The sequence below is a fragment of the Pongo abelii genome, chromosome 21, assembly GCF_028885655.2.
Source record: "Pongo abelii isolate AG06213 chromosome 21, NHGRI_mPonAbe1-v2.0_pri, whole genome shotgun sequence".
Taxonomy (NCBI): domain Eukaryota; kingdom Metazoa; phylum Chordata; class Mammalia; order Primates; family Hominidae; genus Pongo; species Pongo abelii.
Genome location: NC_072006.2, coordinates 478290 through 499262, shown reverse-complemented (window position 1 = coordinate 499262; position 20973 = coordinate 478290). Strand labels below are relative to the sequence as shown.

The following is a 20973-nucleotide window of genomic DNA, read 5'->3' as shown; positions in this document are numbered from 1 at the left end:
CAATTTTCAGAATGATAAATGAGCACTGGCTTCAACTTAAACTCACTGGCTTCACTGGCCTCTAGCAAGAGAATCAGCCTGTTCTTTCAAGCCCATGCACTGACCTCTCTCTAGCTATGAAAGCTTTAGAGAGTATCTTCTTCCAATAGAAGGGTGTTTTGTCTCCATTGAAAATCTGTTGTTTAGTGTAGCCACCCTCATCATTAGCTAGATTTTCTGGATAACTTGCTGTAGCTTCCCCACTAGTGCCTGCTGCTTCACCTTGCACTTGCAATGTTATGGAGATGGCTTTTTTCCTTAAACTGCACAAACCAAGGTTGGCTAGCTTCTAACTTTTCTTCTGCAACTTCTTCACCTCTCTGTGCCTTCACAGAATGGAAGAGACTTAGGGCCTTGATCTATTATCTTGATCTATTGGCTTAAGGACATGTTTTGGCTGACTTGATCTTCTATTCAGACCATTCAGACTTTCTTTCCATAAGCAATAAGGCTGTTTTGCTTACTTAACATTTCTGTGTTCACTGGAGTAACAATTTTAATTTCCTTCAAGAATTTTTCCTATGCATTCACAACTTGGCTAGCTATTTGGCACAACAGGCCTAGCTTTCAGCCTCTCTCAGCTTTCGAAATGCCCTCCTCACTAAGCTTAATAATTTCTAGCTTTTGATTTAAAGTGAGAGACATGTAACTTCTTCCTTTCACATTGCAGGGTTATTAATTGGTCTAATTTCAATATTATTGTGTCTCAGGGAATAGGGAGGCCTGAGGAGAGGCAGAGTGATAGGGGACCCACAGATTGGTGGAGCAGTCAGAACATACACAACATTAATCGATTAAGTTCACTCTTGATTAACAGGATTTTGGAAAAAGTTGATTCTAACCCTCATGGATGACTCTGATGGGTTCACTACATCCCAAAGCAATTAGACAGTAACATCAGAGTTTGCTGATCACAGATCACCATAACAGATTTAATAATGACGAAATCTGGAATATTGGCAGAATTATTATAACGTGACACAGAGACCAGGTGCTGTGGCTCATGCCTGTAATCCCAGCACTTTGAAAGGCTGAGGTGGGAGGATCACTTAAGCCCAGGAGTTCGAGAGCAGCTTGGGCAACATAGGGAAACCCCATCTCTATAAAAAAATTTAAAACTTAGCTGGGTGTGTGGTGGTGTACATCTGTAGTCTCAGCTACTCAAGAAGGGGAGGCAAAAGGATCCCTTGAGGTCAAGGCCGCAGTGAGGCATAATTACACCACTGCATTCCAGCCTGGGTGGCAGAGCGAGACCCTCTCTCAGGGAAAAAAAAAAAAAAAATGTGACAGAGAGGCAAAATGAGCACATATGTTAGAAAAATGGTGCTGACAGACTTATGGACATAGGGTTGCCAAACCTTGAATTTGTAAAAAATGTCACTTTGCAAAGTGCAATAAAGTGAAATGCAATAAAAATGAGGTATGCACATGTATGTATAGATATCCTGAATGACATTCATCCATGATATAAGAACTTTTTTTTTTAATGAAGACAAAGAACATGAGCTCTTGAAAATTCAAAAAGAGAGCCAAAAAAGCTCAACAGAAGGTGGGGAATGGTAATGTTGGAGGAATCTTTTGGAAGAAAAAAAAAAGACAAAGATTTTTAAAAGAAAATCTGAAAGATAAAAAGAGAATCAATCCATGAAGCTCAGTTATGATGGGGTGACAGTAGCTAAAGCCCAGAGCGCTCGAGGTTGGGCTCTGATAAACCACCTCCTAGCTTGCAGCTAGGATCTGAATGACTATTCCCACAGGGTTGGGAGAAAAGATGGGCCAAAGTAAAACAGGACTCCCAGGATTGTCTCATCACCTGGTGGTCTATGTGGTCCCAGACTGTTAGCATTCCTAGGCACCTGGTAGAACAAAAAAATCTTCTCTGGTGAGTAATGCCTTGTTCGTAAGAATCAAATATTCCTCCAAATTATTTTTCAAAGAATGTATCTAAACAGAAAAAAAATAACAAAGAATTAAAATACCACGAGTAAGAATCAACAGAAACAGTGAACAAATGAAAGAGACTACCAAAAGATGTAAGATTTTTGAATCATCAGAGTCTATAAAACAACTCATGTTCAAGGGGATAAAAGTCAATATTGAAAACTTCAGCATGGAACTAAAAACCATAAAAGATGACTTAGCAAGTCCAAAAAAGAATAAAATAGAAGTTCTACAGTTAGAGAATACAATAGAAGTAAGATTAAATAGATTTGGTACAGCTACAGAGACAGGTAATGAAATGAAAAATTGTAAACCCATTAGTACAGCCAGAATGGAGCTCAAAAAGATAAAATGAGCTAACAAAGAAAAAACCCACTGAGATGTAATGGATACGGGGAGAACGTCTAACATAGGTATACCGTAGCCCCAAAAGGAAAGAAAGAATACACAACAACAACATTTAAAGAGATTGTGGCTGAGAATTTTCTAGCACTGACTTCAAGATATAGTCCACAGATTGAAAAGTCCAATAAATCCCAAGCAGAATAAAAAAGAAACTTGTAACAGGAAATATTATTGTGAAACTGAGAAAATCAAAAGACAAAGAAAATCTTGAAAATAACCACAAGAAAGCAAAATTGCCTTCAAAAAAAGCAACACGGCTGGGTGCGGTGGCTCTTGCCTGTAATCAGAGTGCTTTGGAAGGCCAAGGTGGGTGGATTGCTTGAGCTCAAAAGTTCAAGACCAGCCTGGGCAACAGGCGAAACTCCATCTCTAAAAACCATATAAAAATGAGATGGGCATGGTGGCACACACCTGTAGTCCCAGCTACTCAGAAGGCTGAGGTAGGAGGACTGCTTGAGCCCAGGAGGCAGAGAATGCAGTGAGCCGAGATCATACCACTGCACTCCAGCCTGGGTGACAGAGCAAGACCCTGTCTTGAAAAAAAAAAAAAAGCAATGGATTAACAGCTGATTTCTTATTATCAACAATGGAAGAAGACGACTGAGCAATACCTTAAACATGCTAAGAAAAACTAATACCAACCCGGAATTCTATACATAACAAAAATATTCTTCAAGAATAAAGGCAAAATAAAAACATTTTCAGAGAAAAAGAATTTACCAGTACACCTACATTAAAAAGAATTCCAAAAGAACATATTTCAGACAAAAGGAAAATGATCTCAGATGGGAGGTCTAAAATACATCAAACAAGACAGACTAGCAAAAAGTAATAAATATGATGATAAATTTAAATGAACATTGTATAAACAATATCTGTGAGTTTAAGAAATATATAAAAGTATGACAACAGTAGCCTAAGCTGAGAGAAATAATTGGAGTTCAAGAATTCTAAGGTGCCTCCCATGCCCAGAATGAGTACAGAATTATTAAGATCATATTTTTATAAAGATAAATGTTTTAATGTGGAGGAAAACTGAATGGAAACCGTGTAAAACTTTCAAACTAGAGCGAAAGAAAATATAATTTAAAAATACTAAAAAGGACAAAACATACGTGCCAAATAAAATACTTCAAGTAAAATAAAAGACTGAATGAAAAATCTATCAATCACAATAAATATTAATGGGTTAAATGCTTCTGTTAAAAGACTATATGGGTTAAGACAAAATGGGTTTTATTTAAAATATGTTATTTACATATATATTTACATAAATATGTTACTTACAAGTGATATCTAAAAAGATGCAGAAATGTAGAAAGTAAAACATTTATCATGCAAACACTACCAAAAGCAAGCCAGCAGAGCTTAACAGTCCACAAAATATATTTTAAGGTAAAAATCGTTACTACAGCCATAGAGGGTCACTTCATAACAAAACATTCACTTCACCAAGAAGACATAACAATTCTAATTCATATTCACTTTAACAACATAACTTCAAGACATACAAAGCAGGCCGGGTGCAGAGGCTCAGACCCATAATCCCAGCACTTTGGGAGGCCGAGGCGGGCAGATCACTTGAGGTCTGGGGTTCAAGACCTGCCTGGCCAACATGGTGAAACCCCGTCTCTACTAAAAATACAGAAATTAGCAGGGCATGGTAGCACGCACCTGTAATTCCAGCTAGTCAGGAAGCTGAGGTAGGAGAATCACTTGGACCCAGGTGGTAGAGGCTGCAGTGAGCCGAGATGGTGCCATTGGACTCTAGCCTGGGAGACAGAGTGAGACTCTGTCTCAAAAAAAAAAAAAAAAAAAAAAAAAGATACAAAACAAAATCACAACTACAGAGACAAATACTGGAGAACTAGACACATAGTAGGAAACTCTAACTGCCAAACAAACCAAAAGCAAAAGAACATTCAGTGAAGAAACAGAAGACTTAAAAAGCAGGATTAAAAACTTGATCTAATAGACCTATGAAGAACATCATACCCCAGAACTGTAGAATATACATTCATTTCAATTCATTTCAAGTATTCATGGAATATTTATAAAATCTGACAGTAGTGGGCTGAAAGGCTGAAATCACAGAGCATGTTCTCTGAACACAAGGTTATTATGACTGAAATTGTAACAAAAAGATAACTAAAAAAATCCCCACAAAAATGGCAACAAATTAAGATATATTTATTTTTAACCTAATAGGTCAATGAAAGAATAATAATGGAAATAGGAAAATATTGTATACTGGACAATGACACACTAAAACCAACATAGGAGATGCAATAAAAGTGATAATAGAGGAACATATAGTCTTATATGCAATCTTTAGAAAAAAAAAGCTGAAAAACAAGTTAGGTATCCACCTATAGCTGCACTGCTCAAAACACACTAGACTATGAAGGCGTATAGGAAAAAATTCTCATTAATTTATTGATTACATGTTAAAATGACAATATTTTTGATATAGTGGATTACATAAAATATATCAATTTTCACGTTTCCTTTTTTAAAAAAAGCTACTAAAAATTTTTAATTACATAAGAATCTTCATTTTATTTCTAGACAGAACTGATCTAAAGAATTTAGAGCCAGGCATGGTGGCTCACACCTCTAATCCCAGCACTTTGAGAGGCAGAGGCACCTAAGGTCAGGATCACTTCAGGATCACCTGAGGTCAGGAGTTCAAGGCCAGCCTGGCCAACATGGTGAAACCCCGTCTCTACTAAAAATACAAAAAAACTAGCCGAGTATGGTGGCACACACCTGTAATCCTAGCTACTCAGGAGGCTGAGGCAGAAGAATCACATGAACCCAGGAGGCAGAGGTTGCAGTGAGCTGAGATCATACCACTGCACTCAAAAAAAAAAAAAAAAAAAGAATTTAGAAAAAGAATAGCAAAGAAAACCTGAAGAAGAAAAAAATAAAACAACAAGACTTAATGAAGTAGTAAACAACAGATCAGAAAGGCTTGACAAAACCCAAAGCTGATTCTTTGAAAAGATTCATAAAACTGACAAACCTCTGGCAAAAAAGATGAAAAAAAAAAAAAAGGGACAAAAAATAATCAATAGGAAAAGGAGGACATTACTACATATCCCACAGACATCAAAAGGTTAATGAGAGCTATTCTGGGCACACTGCCTATGGGGTAGCCCTGCTCCACAAGCAGTAGTAAGTAAATACATAAATAAAGTTAATGAGGATACCATAAACACCGTATGATACATTTTTTATAATGTAGATCAAATGGACAAATTCCTAGAAAAACATCACAACTTAAAAACTGGTCAAAAGATGTAATATGGAGTGAGTTGGTTGAAGGTTAAAAAAAAAGATGTACTTTAAATCTGAATCATCCCGTAACAATTAAAGAAAATGAATTACCTATTTTAAAACTCTGCCCTAAAGAAAACTCCAGGCCTCAACGGCTTTAACAAATTCTACCAAACATTTAAGTAGAAATATTCATAATCAAACATCTTCCAAGAATGGAAGAAAAAAAGAAAGTCCCCAATTCATTTTATGAGGCTAGTTATAAATTTGATATGAAAACCTAACAAGAATATATGAAGAATTCCAAGCCAATCTCATGAATTAAAATTTGAAATCTTCCACAAAATATTAGCAAGCCAAATCCAGCAATCTCTTCACAATATATCATGGCAATGTTGGATTTATACCAGGAATTACAGCTTGTTTTAACATTAGAACTAATATTGCATTAATATGTGTAATTCACCACACATGAACAGCTAAAGGGAAAAATGATATGACCATAGTAATACACAAAAGGAGTTTGATAAAATTTAATATCCAGGCCAGGGGTGGTGGCTTATGCCTATAATCCCAGAACTTTCGGAGGCCAAGAGTTCAAGATCAGCATGAGCAACATAGCAAAACCGCATCTCTACAAAAAACGCAAAAAAATTCAGTACTCAATTGTGAGAAAAACTCTTAAACTCCCAACAGAAGTGAACTTCTTAACTTGGAAAAGGATACTTACAAAAACCAACAGCAAACATCATCTTTAATAGTGAAACGCTAAAGGCTTTTCTATGAGATTGGGAATAAGACATTGACACCACTCCTTGCCAACACCGTACTACTCAGTGCAGTAAGGCAACTAAAAGAAACAAAAGGTAAAAGGACTGGAAAAGAAGAAATACGTTGTCATTAATTACATACAAGACATAAATGAGCATGTAAAACATCCAAGCAAATTTATATGTATATTGTTAGAATACGAGTTAGCAAGTTTCACTAGACACAACAATCAACATTAGAAACAGTACTGATTTTTTCATATCAACATGGAGTTATAAGAAAATAAAATTTATTCTTTTTTTTTGAGGACAGAGTCTCACTCCATCACTCGGACTGGAGTGCAGCGGTATAATCTCGGCTCATTGCAACCTCTGCCTCCCAGGTTCAAGACATTCTCGTGCCTCAGCCTCCTGAGTAGCTGGGATTACAGGCACGTGCCACCACACATGGCTAATTTTTCTATTTTTAGTAGACAGGGTTTCGCCATGTTGGCCAGGCTACTCTTGAACTCCTAATCTCAAGTGATCCGACCACCTCAGCCCCGCAAAGTGCTGCGATTACAGGGGTAAGCCATTGTGCCCAGCCAGAAAATGAATTTAAAAGCTACCATTTATAAAAGCACCAAGAACTATCATGTACTTAGGAATAAGTCTAACAAAAGTGTTTATTATCTTTCTGGAGAGAACCAAAAAAACTTTGAGAGATATTAAAGCAGACCTCAATAGAGTAGATACTGGACTGGAAGACTTAACATTGTAAAGATGCAAATTCCTCCAAACAGATCATAAGTTCATTGCAATCCCAATCAAATTCCGAACAGATTTTTCTCTGGAAAATTGCTGATTCTTGGAAAAGCTGATTCTAAAATTTGTAACAAATGGAAACAAATGGAAAGGGCTAAGAATGTCCAAGGTGGAAGGACTCACTCTACCGGATATCAAGACTTTTAGCAAAGCAATAAGAAGAATGCCACTGATGCGAAGACAGACGAATCAATGCGGAAGAAAACAACTTAGAAATTACCTTGCACTGAGTCTGAAAAATACAAATTTTTCTAAAAAAAGTGCTAGGATAACTGGGTAGCCATATAAACATTAGAAAATGAATTAAGAGAGATAACTTTTTAAAGAAAACATCAATTAGGAATCACATTTTCTTAAAATCCTAAAAGCTTTCCAATACAAAACACAATCCCACGTAAAGGAAAAGGTATCCAAATGATAAGAGACTGCTCCGTAGCAAGTTGGAATCTCCAACTCTATGGAAGAGGGTCTTCACAATTCTGAATTAAAATCATCTGCAATTTAAAAATTATGCCTCCAGCCTGGGCAACGTGGTAAAACCCTATCTCTACAAAAAGTACAAATATTAGCCAGGCGTGGTGGTGCATGTGGTGGTAGGTTCTTGGGAGGCTGAGGTCAGAGGACTGCTTGAACTGGGAGGTTAAGGCTGCAATGAGCTGAGATTGTACCACTGCACTCCAGCCTGGGTCACAGAGTGAGACCCTGTCTCGAAAAAGAAAAAAAAAAGAAAAAAGATAAAAGATAAAAAAAAAGTGATGCCTACTTCAACTGTCAATCATGTATGGAAGACAAAATAGAGACACTGAGATGTCTAAGACCTCTAAAAATCTGGCTGCCACACTCCATCCTTCTACAGAAAACAATTGGAGAAAAGGAGTAACTTAAAGCAAAGGAAGACATGGGAGCCTGGAAAAACAGACTCAATACAGAAGAAAGAAAATGGAAACTCTAAGATTGCCAGTGAAGGGAAGTCTCAGCTTGGAAAGCAACCTACACCAATCATATAAGTAAAACTCACAGCAACATTACCCATAATTCCAAAAAACCTGGAAACAATTTCTATGTTGAACAGCAAAATCACTGGCCAACCTTTGTAAAATACTACATCAAAATACAATGTAACTTTGAAAGGGAGGGCCCAAGCAAGGTGATTCAAGCCTGTAATCCCATCACTTTGGGAGGCCGAGGTGGGAGGATCGCTTGAGCCCAGAAGTTCGAGACCAGCCTAGGCAAGAAAACTCACACACACACCCCCATTCCCCAATCACATACACACCTCAATTCTAACTTTCAAAGTAGCACATAAAAGTAAACATTAGTTCAATTTATTTTTTATTTTGGTACGGAACTTAGAAGACTAAAAATAAGAAAGAAAAATAATTTCCAGTTGGAGGAGACTAGACTGAAACGCCACTATACTTCTATCTACGAAGTGTCAATGATAACATGATACCGAGGGACCATGTGGCAGCTTCTTTGTTCTCAGATACAATTTCTTTCTTTCTTCCTTTTTTTTCCCTTTTCCTAAACCTCAAAAATGCAAACTCTTAGACTGACAGTGAAGGGAAGTCCCAGTGTGATCAGATATGATTCCTAGCTCTTGGGAAAAAAACAGTTTAACTTGGTCTGAGGGAAAAAAACTGAGAAATACAACTGAAGAAGAAAATGAACAATCAGAAAAGGACACGCAAAATACAAAGCAAAAAAATCATGAAATCTTATCAGAAAAAGTATTCATATAATGTACAAACTATATGTATGATATAAAAATTGCATAATAGGGTCTACATAATGTGAAATTTTATAGACATCTTCAGGATTTCAGACTTCTCACTTATGATTAAACGATATAAATAAAGATAATAAACGTAGGAAAACTAAATTGCTTTTGAAAAGCTAGGCACTAAAAATACATAATGTATCACCAAAAAATTTCAGAGTAATATGAATTGGCACTGTGAAATATTTATTCAATTTTAATTTTAAACAATCTTACTAGGAAAGCAACTGATTTTACTAGTAAAACAAGGACATAAATTCTAAAATCCACAAGTAGTTTGACAAATAAAAGTTCAACAGTTTAAAATTAGGGAAACAGTTTAAAGTTGAAAACTATATTTTTGGAACAAAAATTATTTGTCTCTCAAGAGAAATCCTAAGCTGACTAATGTCATTCTTCCCTGTGCTATTCAAAAGTACGCATGACGCGTTCTTACCTGGAATAAGATCTGCATAGGTCAAGCTAACATATAAGATACTGATAAGTATTTTATCAGCAAGTGGATCAAGAGCACTTCCCAAAGCTGATTTTTGATTGGCCCAGTTTCGAGCAATAAATCCATCCAACTGAAAATAGAAGTTTTTTTTTATATATATAAATGTCATAACAGGAACAGAGTAGATATTCTGAAGCTTAAGATATACCAGAATAACAATTATACTCTCATAAAATGTTAACAAAATGTCTTCTGTTTCTTACCCCCAAACATTCTCATTATTTCGCTGGTATACATTTCGCTTTTAAATTAGCAACTGGTCTTAAAATAAATGCACATTTATTTTCTTTCCCCCTCAAGTCCTTCTGGTTATTTCTCGGTATTTTCACAAGGCCCCTTTCTGGGATGAACCCAAACACACATTTAGAGATATGGTTAGTGATGTATTTAGAACTATAAAGAACCCAAAGAAAACTCAAAGAAAGCATGCCTGGACTAGGATAATATAATCCAACTCTGTTAAAACTTACTGTTTTTCTGTTTTTCAACTCATTTTGCTCAATACCACTGTTTATTCCATATTCTGACTGTATCTGCATTACCTACATTTGAGCAGAAAACTCAATCCTCTCTACCTGGCCTAGTTAAAATTCTGATACTTAAATTATTTATTTTTATATTATCGTGATTAAAAATAAACTATATTTAAAGTATAAGTCACATCCAGTTGCTAGTGGGCCAAATGGGGCCTGTAAGCTGGTTCTGTTTGACCTATCAGAGCTTTTAAAAACTGTAATTAGTTATCAATATTTAAGTCTTCAGTTCTTCCCATAAAAACCCAGGTCTCCATCCTAACTTGAGAAGGGAGAGGTCTGGCCACTCTGGGGCCACAAAATGGACTGAAACCAAGTATTGTCTATTTACATTAAACAAGGCAGATATTTTCTGGTTTATCCAAGTCCCTTCCTGGCTTTTACTCATTTAACTTCAAGTTTCAACAAATGTTTGAGTTCTCTAATACTATTTCTAAGGGGAAAAAAGATTAATTTAGACGCAATTAATCATGGTTCATTTTAAAGAACAAGTAAGTTGTCCATATCTCAAGTACTCCAATGAGTTAGAGGAGACAGCAGTAGTCCAGGACTGTGGTAAAAAAAAATGTGGTCTTTGTAGCAGAACAGAAGCTGTTCAAGTCCTGGCTCTGCCACTTACTAGCTAGCTGTGTGATCTTGGGTAAGCTATTTGGCCTGACTAAGCCTTGGTTTCCCCATCTGTAAGACAGAGATAAATTACTTACCTCAAAGCAGTGGGTGTCTTCAGCACAGAATGTGATTAATACTTGTTCAGCACTCAGCACTTAGTAAATCCTCAAAAGCAGCAGTTACTAGCTATTACTATTGCAACTGAAAAAATCTATTTCCTTCTTAAGCATACGAACATAAAAGTACCTAGCCTGGGGAGCTGGGACCTTGGAAGATCAGGTTTAGTTCAGTTTCTGACCTCAGGGAACTTAACCTTTCACTTTTTCGCCATCATCACCTCTCGTCTTCACTATTCCTCTAACCCACACTAGATTCCAAGGTCATCAACATCATTCCTTTATAAACATCTGTAACTCCCCTTCACTCCACTCTCCTTCAACACTGCTTAAAAACAACTCTCCATGTACTCTGGGCCTGCACCTAAGAGCTGAACAGTGCTTAAGGAAAACACACAAATGGGAAGACTGGTCTCACTTTAAACTGGTGACCACAAATCTCCCATGGGCACCCAATACTGCCTAGCAATCCCACACTTGTTTACCATATTTACCCTCGCTTTTCACACTGTCTCTGCTCTCACCTCAGACCTAACTCCATCCCTCTCGCTCATGGTCACGTCTATATTTTCCTTAAGGAAAAAGAAAAATGTAGTCAGCCCATCCTCATATTCCCATCATCAAATCCCCCACCTACCTGCATCCATTCATTCTCTCTGCCTTCCTTCATCCGTTCCCATGCCCTCTCACCTTCTGTGACCATCTCCCCTTGCATCATCCATCTCTCCCTTTCATTTAATCTCTCTACCTGATCATTTAATTAATCAGTTAACTAACAACAAAAATTCACTGGGCACAGTGGCACACCTATAGTCCCAGCTTCTTGGAAGGCTGAGGTGGGAGGATTGTTTGAAGTCAGGAGTTCAAGGCCAACCTGGGCAACACGAGATTTATCTCAAAAAAAAAAAAAAAAAAAAAAAAAAGGCCAAACAAAAATTCCTCAGTATATACATATACTCCAGCATATATATTTTTACATATAGGATTTTATATCTATCTATCTATATCTATATATATAGATATAATTCCCCAGTATATATCTTTTTAAAAGACCCTTCTGTGATCCTATTTCTCTATTCCCCTACAAAGCAAAACTGCTTCAAAGGAACGTCCAATGTCATTACCACCTCACATGTGTTCATCGACCCACTCCAATCGTCCCCACCCCTCCGGAGGTGAGGCTCATAAAGGTCGCCAAGGAATTCCGCATTTTTAGAGTACCTGACCTCGACACAACTGAAGCACTTTCTCCACTTTCTGGGAAATCTCACTGCCTAATTTTCTTCCTCGCCAGCTATTCCTTCCCAGGGTTCCTGACTAGCTTCTTTTCTGGTGCTCTACTTGTTGCTCATTTCTCTGACCCTTCATTTCTGTTACCTCAGCTTGGATGATTTTGCCCAGATCCAACCATCTATATCTGACAGCTCCCAAATTTCTCTCTCTGTAACGATGACTTCCACCAACTCCAAACTACTAAACTGCCCAATTGATACTTCTATGTGGATAGGCCACAGAATTCTTAGTATTCTCCCTTAAACTCTGCCCTACTCAAGTGTTGCCCATCACAGAAAATGTCATTTCCATGAACCTGGTTTTAGAAGAGAATTTTTTTTTTAAAGTAAGACCGTAATATTCATATTTGACTCTTCCTACTCTTACTCCATATCTAATCCATCAACATATTACCTCTGTCTTTAAAATATATCTCACACCCACATACTTCTCTCCAACTCCAAACTCCAACCCCAGTCTAAGCTCCCACCACTGCCGCCATGGATCACGGCCAGCCCCTAACCAGTTACTCTGCTTCCACTCTTGCTGGATCACGATCAGCCCCCTAACCACTTACTCAGCTTCCACTCTTAGCTGTCTATAACCCATTTTCCACACACAACGCAATCAGACTTTGTCATTCCCCGGCTTAAACCGATGAGTCTGGCCACCTCCCAGTGGCCAATCGAAAGGCACTAAAATCTCCATGGAACAAATGTGAAATGTGGCACCAGTTAACTTAGGTTTCCACAAACATCATTTTATGTATTTAGAAAAATGTTAATGGGGCCTCTCTAACATTCAATGAATACTGCAATCTCATGTGGCAGCTTAAAAGAAAAAAAAAAAAAACGTAGCAGACAAAAAAGGAGACTACAGTAACTGAAAAAGATCTTGTCTGTTATGTTAAAAAAAAACTCTTATCAGTATAATGGCCTTTGACAGACTTGGAGATAACATTAACAATGAGTGCAGGCTTTGGGATAAAAGAAGGAACAGGCCAGGTGCGGTGGCTCATGCCTGTAATCCAAGGCCAAGGGAGGCCGAGGTGGGTGGATCATCTGAGGTCAGGAGCTCGAGACCAGCCTGGCCAACATGGTGAAACCCCATCTCTACTAAAAATAGAAAAATTAGCCAGACATGGTGGTGTGTGCCTGTAATCCCAGCTACCCGGGAGGCTGAGGCAGGAGAACTGCTGGAACCCAAGAGGCAGAGGCTGCAGTGAGCTGACATCACGCCACTGCACTCCAGCCTGGGTGACAGAGTGAGTCTCCCATCTCCAAAAAAAAAAAAAAAAAAGCAGGGACAAAAGAAAAGGAGAAAGATTACGTTATGAGAATGGGAAGAGGTAGTGACAAATATTAGTAGACGCTAAACTCTGGAAAAAGAGAGGTAAAGCCAATTTGGAGGCTATGTTTGAAGCAGGTTTGGAAATGCCATGTAACAATGCAAATGCTCTCTTTTGTCTGCACTCCAAAATCTTCAGTTAATTCTATGTTGCCCACCAATGCTACTGCTACTAGGCAGGTGGAATTTTGTTTCTATGAACCTCAAAGAGAACAGCTGATGTTACAAAGAAAGACGGCATACAACTTTTATTAATATAAAACTAGTTTCTCTCGATTCTCAATAAATATTGAGCAAAGCTTTTCAAACATAAATTAGTTTGAAGAGGCACCAAAGCACCACCTGTCTGAATGCTCATATAGATCTCAGACCAATCTTGTACAAGAATATAATGTATCTATTTCTCCTGCTAACTCTGCCCTGGTTTAAAATTATTCCTCCATCTTTTCCACACTTCCCTCAACTATGTTTTTATACAGCATGAAGTTTTTCCTTTTTTTTTTTAAGAGACAAGGTCTTGCTCTGACACCCAGGCTAGAGTACAGTGGTGCGATCATAGCTCACTGCAGCCTTGAACTCCTGAGCTCAAGCAATCCTCCTGCCTCAGCCTCCTGAGTACCTAGGACTGCAGGCATGTGCCACCATGTCCAGCTAATTTTTAAATTTTTTGTAGAGACAGGCTCTTGCTATGTTGTGCAGGTTGGTCTCAAACTCCTGACCTCTCAAAGCACTGGAATTACAAGTGTAAGCCACTGTGTCCAGCCAGTTTTATAAGGCATTTCGAAACTTTCATGAAATAAAGTTGGTAATACAAATAACGTCATACATGATGACGGCTAGCCAGTCCACAAAAGCCTATTTAATGTAGCCTTCTGTTATAAAATTATTTTCCAGTTCTAATTTGAGATCATCTGAATAAATCCCCCTCTCATCAAAACTAACAATGTAGTATCAAGGAGTGCTCCTCTTCTTTGTCCATCTGCTGAGGGAGGAGAAGAAGGAAGGACGTTCAATTGTCAGCCCAGAGCAGAGTATTCTGCAGGGCAGTCAGAGGGGTGTAGAGCAGAGATCAGAAAATAAATCTGTGGGGCTACCTACAGCCTCCTGCTAGCATGAAACCTGAGCAAAGCTATGACTTCTACACGCTCCTGGTCACATCCCAGTTCCCTGGGTCCTAACAACTGGTCCAGTTTCCCTCTCCACTAGGAAAACCAACTTTTTTTGCAGATCTGAGTATTCCTCTTTATCACAATATATAGAAAAGTCATCTCAGATCTCCTCTCCTTTATTTCTATCCCTAAAGCAAGCACTCAGCTCTTTGGAAATTTCTAAGGGTGTTTCTTTCACTCTTAAAAACCAAGAGTACAAAGTATCCCCTCCTTTACTTCCCTACAACCTTCGCTTCCTCCCTGAAATCATATGAAAAAAAAACAAATCCCATATAGATGCTAAAGACAAAGTCCTCACAAAAAGTACTACGTCAAATTCATCTTGAGGATTTCCTCCCAAGGAAAAGCACGCTAAGGCTACGCTATTTCGGTTTAGTAGTACAGACCAGGATTTGGAAGGAGAGCAAACTGGGAGTGCATTTACAACTTACCAAATCTGTTAGTCCAGCTAAAGCAAAAACTCCTAGTGCAATATTAAAATCTTCTTCAATAATCAAATAGCCCAGAACTGGGGCCAAGCCAATTCTCGTCATTGACAACATATTTGGGATTGTCCACGGGTTTTCATACTGAAACACAAAGACAACAAAATTTAAATAAAATACTATGAATTCATACTTTGAATAACTATATACATACATTAGAAAAATATACTTCATCAACTTCAGTCAGAAGCTACATAAACTTTAAATTTAGTACATTAAATTGAATTTTAAAATCCATTCTGTTCTTTTTACAGTTATCTCCCTAAAATCTTCTTTCAAGAATAAAGAAGATGGCGGGCATGATGGCTCACGCCTACAATCCCTGCACTTCAGGAGGCTGAGGCGGAAGGATCCCTTAAGCCCAGGAATTAGACACTAGCCTGGGAAACAGGGAGAGAATCCCATCTCAATTTTTTTTAATTAAAAAAAGAAAAAAGAAAAGAAATACAAAAGATGAAGATGTATCATGTACCCGAACACAGAGTAAGGTGTCTTACATATTATAGGTTTCCTTTTCTCTTTTTTTTTTTTTTTTTTTTTTAGACGGAGTCTAGCTCTGTTGCCCAGGCTGGAGTGCAGTGGCACAATCTCGGCTCACTGCAACCTCCACCTCCGGGGTTCAAGTGATTCTTCCGCCTCAGCCTCCCAAGTAGCTGGGATTACAGGCGCCCGCCACCACGCCCAGCTAATTTTTGTATTTTTAGTAGAGACGGGGTTTCACTGTGTTGGCCAGGCTGGTCTCAAACTCCTGACCTCGTGATCCACCCGCCTCGGACTCCCAACGTGCTGGGGTTACAGGCGTGAGCCACCGCGCCCGGCCTATTACAGGTTTTCTTAAGAGAGGGAAGACAGAACACATGTATTATCTGCCATATAAGCTAAGCCTTTAACATATAACTTCATTGTAAGAACTCAGAACTTTCAACACTCTGCTTTTAAAGGTGAAACTTCAGGAAGATCTTGTAAATAGACAAATAGTGTCTACTTACAAGTAAAAGTGTCAGGAAAAAAGGCCAAATTATCAACTCCAGGCATTCAGCTTGAAATATTTACTGCAAAGAATCTCCCTCACTCCCTTACACATATCTAAAGAATGCTAAATGCTATATAGATTGTATGGAGGTTTGAACGAAGAGAACAAAAACAGATTTAATTCTATAACCTCATCACTAAGTCAGAGAACTGCTAGGAGAAAATGGAGATAGGAATAGGGATTGTGATATTTGGAAATCAAGAAATTGTGTAAATTTGTTCAAAACAGTCATGAAAATGTTAAGATCCTCAACTAAAAACCAAGGGCTTTCACAGTTCCCATCTGGGGGCTTTGCAATTCCTAGACACCTCATTTGGAGCCAAGCTGTTTGAAGTTGGCACTAACAAAAGAGCTCTTTGGCAGCTGTCTGAAGAATATCCCCTTCTTGCCAAACAGAATCTGACTCATGAGAGGGTATTTCAGCTTTGAAAAGCCTTGGCCCAGCGGAGCTAAGACACCTTGCACAACAGGGTACAGAAATAACAACAAGAAAACGCCTTTCCCTGAAGCCTAGATTTTTTTTCTCCGCTGTGTCAAGACTGCCAATTCTACCCCATGGCACTTTTTCTTCTCTAGAACCCCTTTTAACCTCCTTCTTAATCAGTACTAGCCAACTTGCCTGAATCTTAATTTTGGTTGTAAAAAAGGTGGCAAAGTCCATCTCTGAGGATTCTTTTAAAATGCTATGAACTATCCTGTAAAAAAAAAAAAGTATTCTCTAAAGACACTATGTCTGTGTTTACAAAAGAAACCCAGAAAGAAAGCACCTCAGCTTGGAGGGATAATTAAACAGTTATTGCTGGGGTCAGGTGGCAGAATACCGTCATTGAAAGGTACAGAAAAACTTCAAATTATCCGAAGAGCAATCACAAAACAAGAAGCAATACAAACCTCTACTCTGAGATCTTTTACTGAAAGTAATCCACATTATACAATGAAAACATTCTTGGAATACATCCCAAATTCAAGTTCAAATATCAGTGTTTCAGAGTCCAAAGAAAAAGATAAGTCTGTTGACCATACTATGGTAGAGAATAAGTCAAATACTGATCAAAGGTTACAGCAACTCAAAGGGAAGAGTGGAAGGGGAGAAGGCTGCACACGATTGCGAAAAAGCAGTAAGCAAAAGATCAGAAAAAAGGGCCCCAAATTAACTTCAGAAATTATCCAAAGGGCAAAATTAAAGACAAAGTTGTAAACAGAAACATCATTTCATTTGGCGAATTAACAAACAGAACTGAATGTTGCTGGAACAGTGAAGGGAGTTCTTTTTAGCTCCACATAGAATATTTCGGTTAAGGTGTCTCATTAATTTGTAATCATTAAATCCGTAAAAGTTTCAAAGTTAACATTACGAGAGCTAATCTCAGATTACTCAACCAGATAACCTGTGGCATACTCGACCAACTACTGCCGTTCTGGGAAGGACTTCAGTCAGGATATGGCAACTTCAAAGTATCCAGCATTCAAACCCCAACATGCTTTAGCTATTAGTGGAGTTGAGACCCCTGCCAGGATCTGGCCACCTCAACCCATGCTGTACAACTGATGAAAGCAGTACAGGGGCCACTGAAGACATAACAATTGAAGATGTAATAATTGCATGAGTCTTGCTAACATGACATCAAAAGCTCTCCCACACTCATGCTCGGGTGTCTTCTGTCTGGGCAGCATATCAACAGGTAAGTGGACAAATACTTCCCTCCGTTACCTCAAGAATAGTTTAAATCTTTTTCTATAATTAAAGGTTAAAAGATCTTTTAATTACGACCTAAATTATTTAATTAGCCTTCATCCTATAATGTGTAAGGTTACCAAAGGTCAAACGATGGTGAACGGAACTTGCACAAGCAAACAGAAGGGCCTGTATACCTTTCTAAATATTCCCAAAGACTTGCCCTGAACACTGGGATTCACTTCAAAAGAATTAAAAATAGGCTTTTAGTAAGACAAGCGAAGGCTACCTTTACCAATGCAATATGCAGAGGCGGCCCTTCCAGCAACGGGTGCAGATAGAAGGGGGATGAGAGGATTTCTAACTTGACCACAGAGACCGTAGGTGGGCCCCGCTGGTGACCCTGAAATTCATCCCGACCGAATGACCTGCCAGTAACTTCTTTTCAGAGAAGAATCTAAAAGTTAGGAAACGGAAGCGTCCGAGCTGCACCACCCAGAGCCTGTTACTCGAGTGCAGGGGCGGCGACCCCAGCCCAGGGCCGGCCCGCCGCCGCCTCATCGGTACGTACCAGGCTGGGGGTGCTCGCCGGGCCCCACTGGCCGCCCGGGGCTTCGGCAGCGGTGCCCGCTCCGGCCGCTGGCCTGGGGGCCGCCTTCCCCACGCCCGAGCAGTGGTTCCGCTGGCCGATCCCGGGCAGCCGCAAGCCAAGCGCGGCCGGACGCAGCCTCCAACGTTCGGCCAGGCAGCCCAAGCAGCAGGGCACGGGCGGCAGCAGGGCCCAGCAGGCGCGCCCCTTACTCGGCCGCGTCCCCGGAGCCCAAGCGGCGCCGCGCAGGGCCCCCCACGAGCCGCGCGCCACGCGCAAGGCTAGCATGGCCCTGCGGCCGCGCCGCGGGGACTCGGGCGGCGAGAGCTCAGCAGCCTGGGACACCGGCGAGCCGCTTCTCCATGGAGACCCAGCAACCACTCAGACACCGGGCAACCGCTGCCTCCATACTACTTTTCACACCCCAGCACGCTCCACTTATACAGGTGGCAGGAAGCCGCCAAGGGCGGACGCCTTCGCGACGCTTTTACGACACCGTCGCCGTCGGGCTTCCCGGCGCCCCTGGCACAGCGGAGGCGCGCGCGTGAGGCTCCGTGGGTTTTGGGCAGCAGCGGGTACGCGGCGCTCTCCTCTCTTGGCCCGCAGCCGGGAACCAAGGCCCGTGGCGGGGTGGGGGGGGGGAAAGGGAGAAACGAACAAGATAGGATGACTGCGCAGCCGACGTAGCCGCGAGCGGGCAGGAGTCACCTCAGGCCCTGGCCTGAAACCCTCTGAGGCGGGTGGCCGGCAGAAGGGCCGCCTCCAAGGTGCGTGCGGCGCCCTACGGTTCTTGTGGGTGGTTTACAGTATCTAGTACAGAAGAAATGATTAATAAATATTGGCTCTGTAATTTTCTCCTTTTTGAGCATTGAATAAAGATGCATATGCTAAAAATATAAGCATTAGTAAATGTTAGTAACAGCAATGGCTGATTGTTTTGCTGAAAACAGTAATACTATATTATCCAGAATCAATGTTTACCTATGAGAATTGTTTTTAAATAGTTTTTAAATTATTTTAAATTTTTACATTGCTAGTACAAAAGTTTCAATTATACTATATAACCAGGCTATAGTGCATCATCCCGTTTAATCCTCCCAACGACTGCAAGATGAGGGTTCCATTATTACCTTTAAAGAAAAGGAAACTTAGGTGTAGAGAGGTTAAGAAACTTGCCTATAATATCCGAGACAGTTATGAATCAGTTCACCATTAATTAGCTGATTAATATATTCAGATTAGTATACTAAACATATTGATACCTCAATATTTGCAATGTTACAGAATTTTTTCTTGTTGAATTCAGTGTTGAACTGAATTTGAATGATTATTGCCGCCTCTCCACTGTCGCCCCACTAACCCCATCTATGATGGCTGAATTACCTTACAGTTGAGTTTAAAGTCTTAATTCGGGTAGTTAGGAAAGGGAAAGGCCAACTGACAGTGAGCAACATTGTAGATGAAGCAGCGGGTATTTATCCAAAAAAAAATTTTATCCAGAAAAAATCTATTTCTTACATTGAAATCCTGACATTGAGAGAAAAATTGAAACTTCTGTAACAGCAATGTAAAAATTTTTTAAAATTTAAAAACTATTTAAAAACAATTCTCATAGGTAAACACTGATTCCGGATAACCCTGGCAAGAGGGAGTGGGCAGGATTCCAGTCTCTCCCTTCCTTTCATGAGATTGCCTTTATTCACTCTCCGCTTCCTAAGACACTCATTGTGTCTTGGGACTTCTTTCTATTCCGTACTTCATCTGCCTCTAATCCTTGGCACTGAGGACACAAACTTGCTTTTGTGTTTTTTCCATTTGTTGCTCTGATAGGTTTTATTCCTATTACTTAGGGTATTTGTCCAACCTTTTTAAAATTTTTTCTAAATTAATTCTAGTTACTGTGTTGATTTCTTCAACTTCCATACTACTATTTATGGTAATCTAGTTTTATCCAGGCTTTGTGCCCTCAAGAATAACACCATTACCTGAGCTCTTCACTTATTTGCCTTATTGTTTGGAGCTAGCACTCATAGTTTTCTGTTTTACATATCATTTTAGTTGTACACATTTTTTGTATATTTCAAAATATGGAATTAAATTATACTGTTATCAATGTTTAAAATAGAACATCCCCAAAATTATCTGTGTAGCAAATTTTATGTTCTTCCTATTTTTCACTTCAATATAAGATTAGAGGAAAAAATTCCAAGATACAATAGAGTCCACCAATTAAAATATAATAAACTGTTTTGTATTAAGAAAGCCAGCTCTACTACAGACTGCTGATGGCTAATTGTCTTTAAAAAGTAGGAAAATAAAGTGGCTGGCATTTTGGTCTGAAGGACAATGACTGCTCAATACTTATGACTAAAGAGTAACATGCTTTTAACAAACTGTTTCCCTAACATTTTAAGACGGGAGAACATCCAGCTATCAGTCTTTGATCTCATTTTCTAGAACTTGACAGAAGTCAATAAATGAACAGGTTAATCTGGGATAAAGGATGGAGAAAATGCAGAAACCCAGTGAAGTAGAGTTTAGAGCAGGGCAGGGGGCAGAGGAAACCAAAATATTCTACAGTTAGTAACTGGTTTATAATGTTCATTTCCTGTTTTATGAATTCTGTAATAA

The 20973-nt window shown here is 39.3% G+C and overlaps 1 protein-coding gene across 8 annotated transcripts in view; it reads right to left on the bottom strand.

Moving 5' to 3' along the window:
* Positions 1-18817, bottom strand: part of CRLS1 (cardiolipin synthase 1) — a 33480-nt gene extending 14663 nt beyond the window's left edge. The window contains exons 1-4 of one of the 8 annotated variants that reach the window (XR_008516798.1): positions 18325-18344; positions 18043-18194; positions 14992-15129; positions 9455-9584 (exon numbers count right to left, since the gene is read on the bottom strand). Coding sequence is in view for 5 of the 8 variants with exons in the window: in XM_002829945.6 (XP_002829991.3) it covers positions 9455-9584; positions 14992-15129; positions 18325-18630 (574 nt within the window). In the remaining 3 variants the exon portion in view is untranslated. Of the gene's footprint in view, positions 1-9454; positions 9585-14991; positions 15130-17466; positions 17838-18042; positions 18199-18324 lie in introns of those variants that run through there. The other 7 variants (XR_008516796.2, XR_008516797.2, XM_002829945.6 and 4 more) reach the window with 7 other exon arrangements.
* Between the last annotated feature and the right edge of the window lie 2156 nt (positions 18818-20973).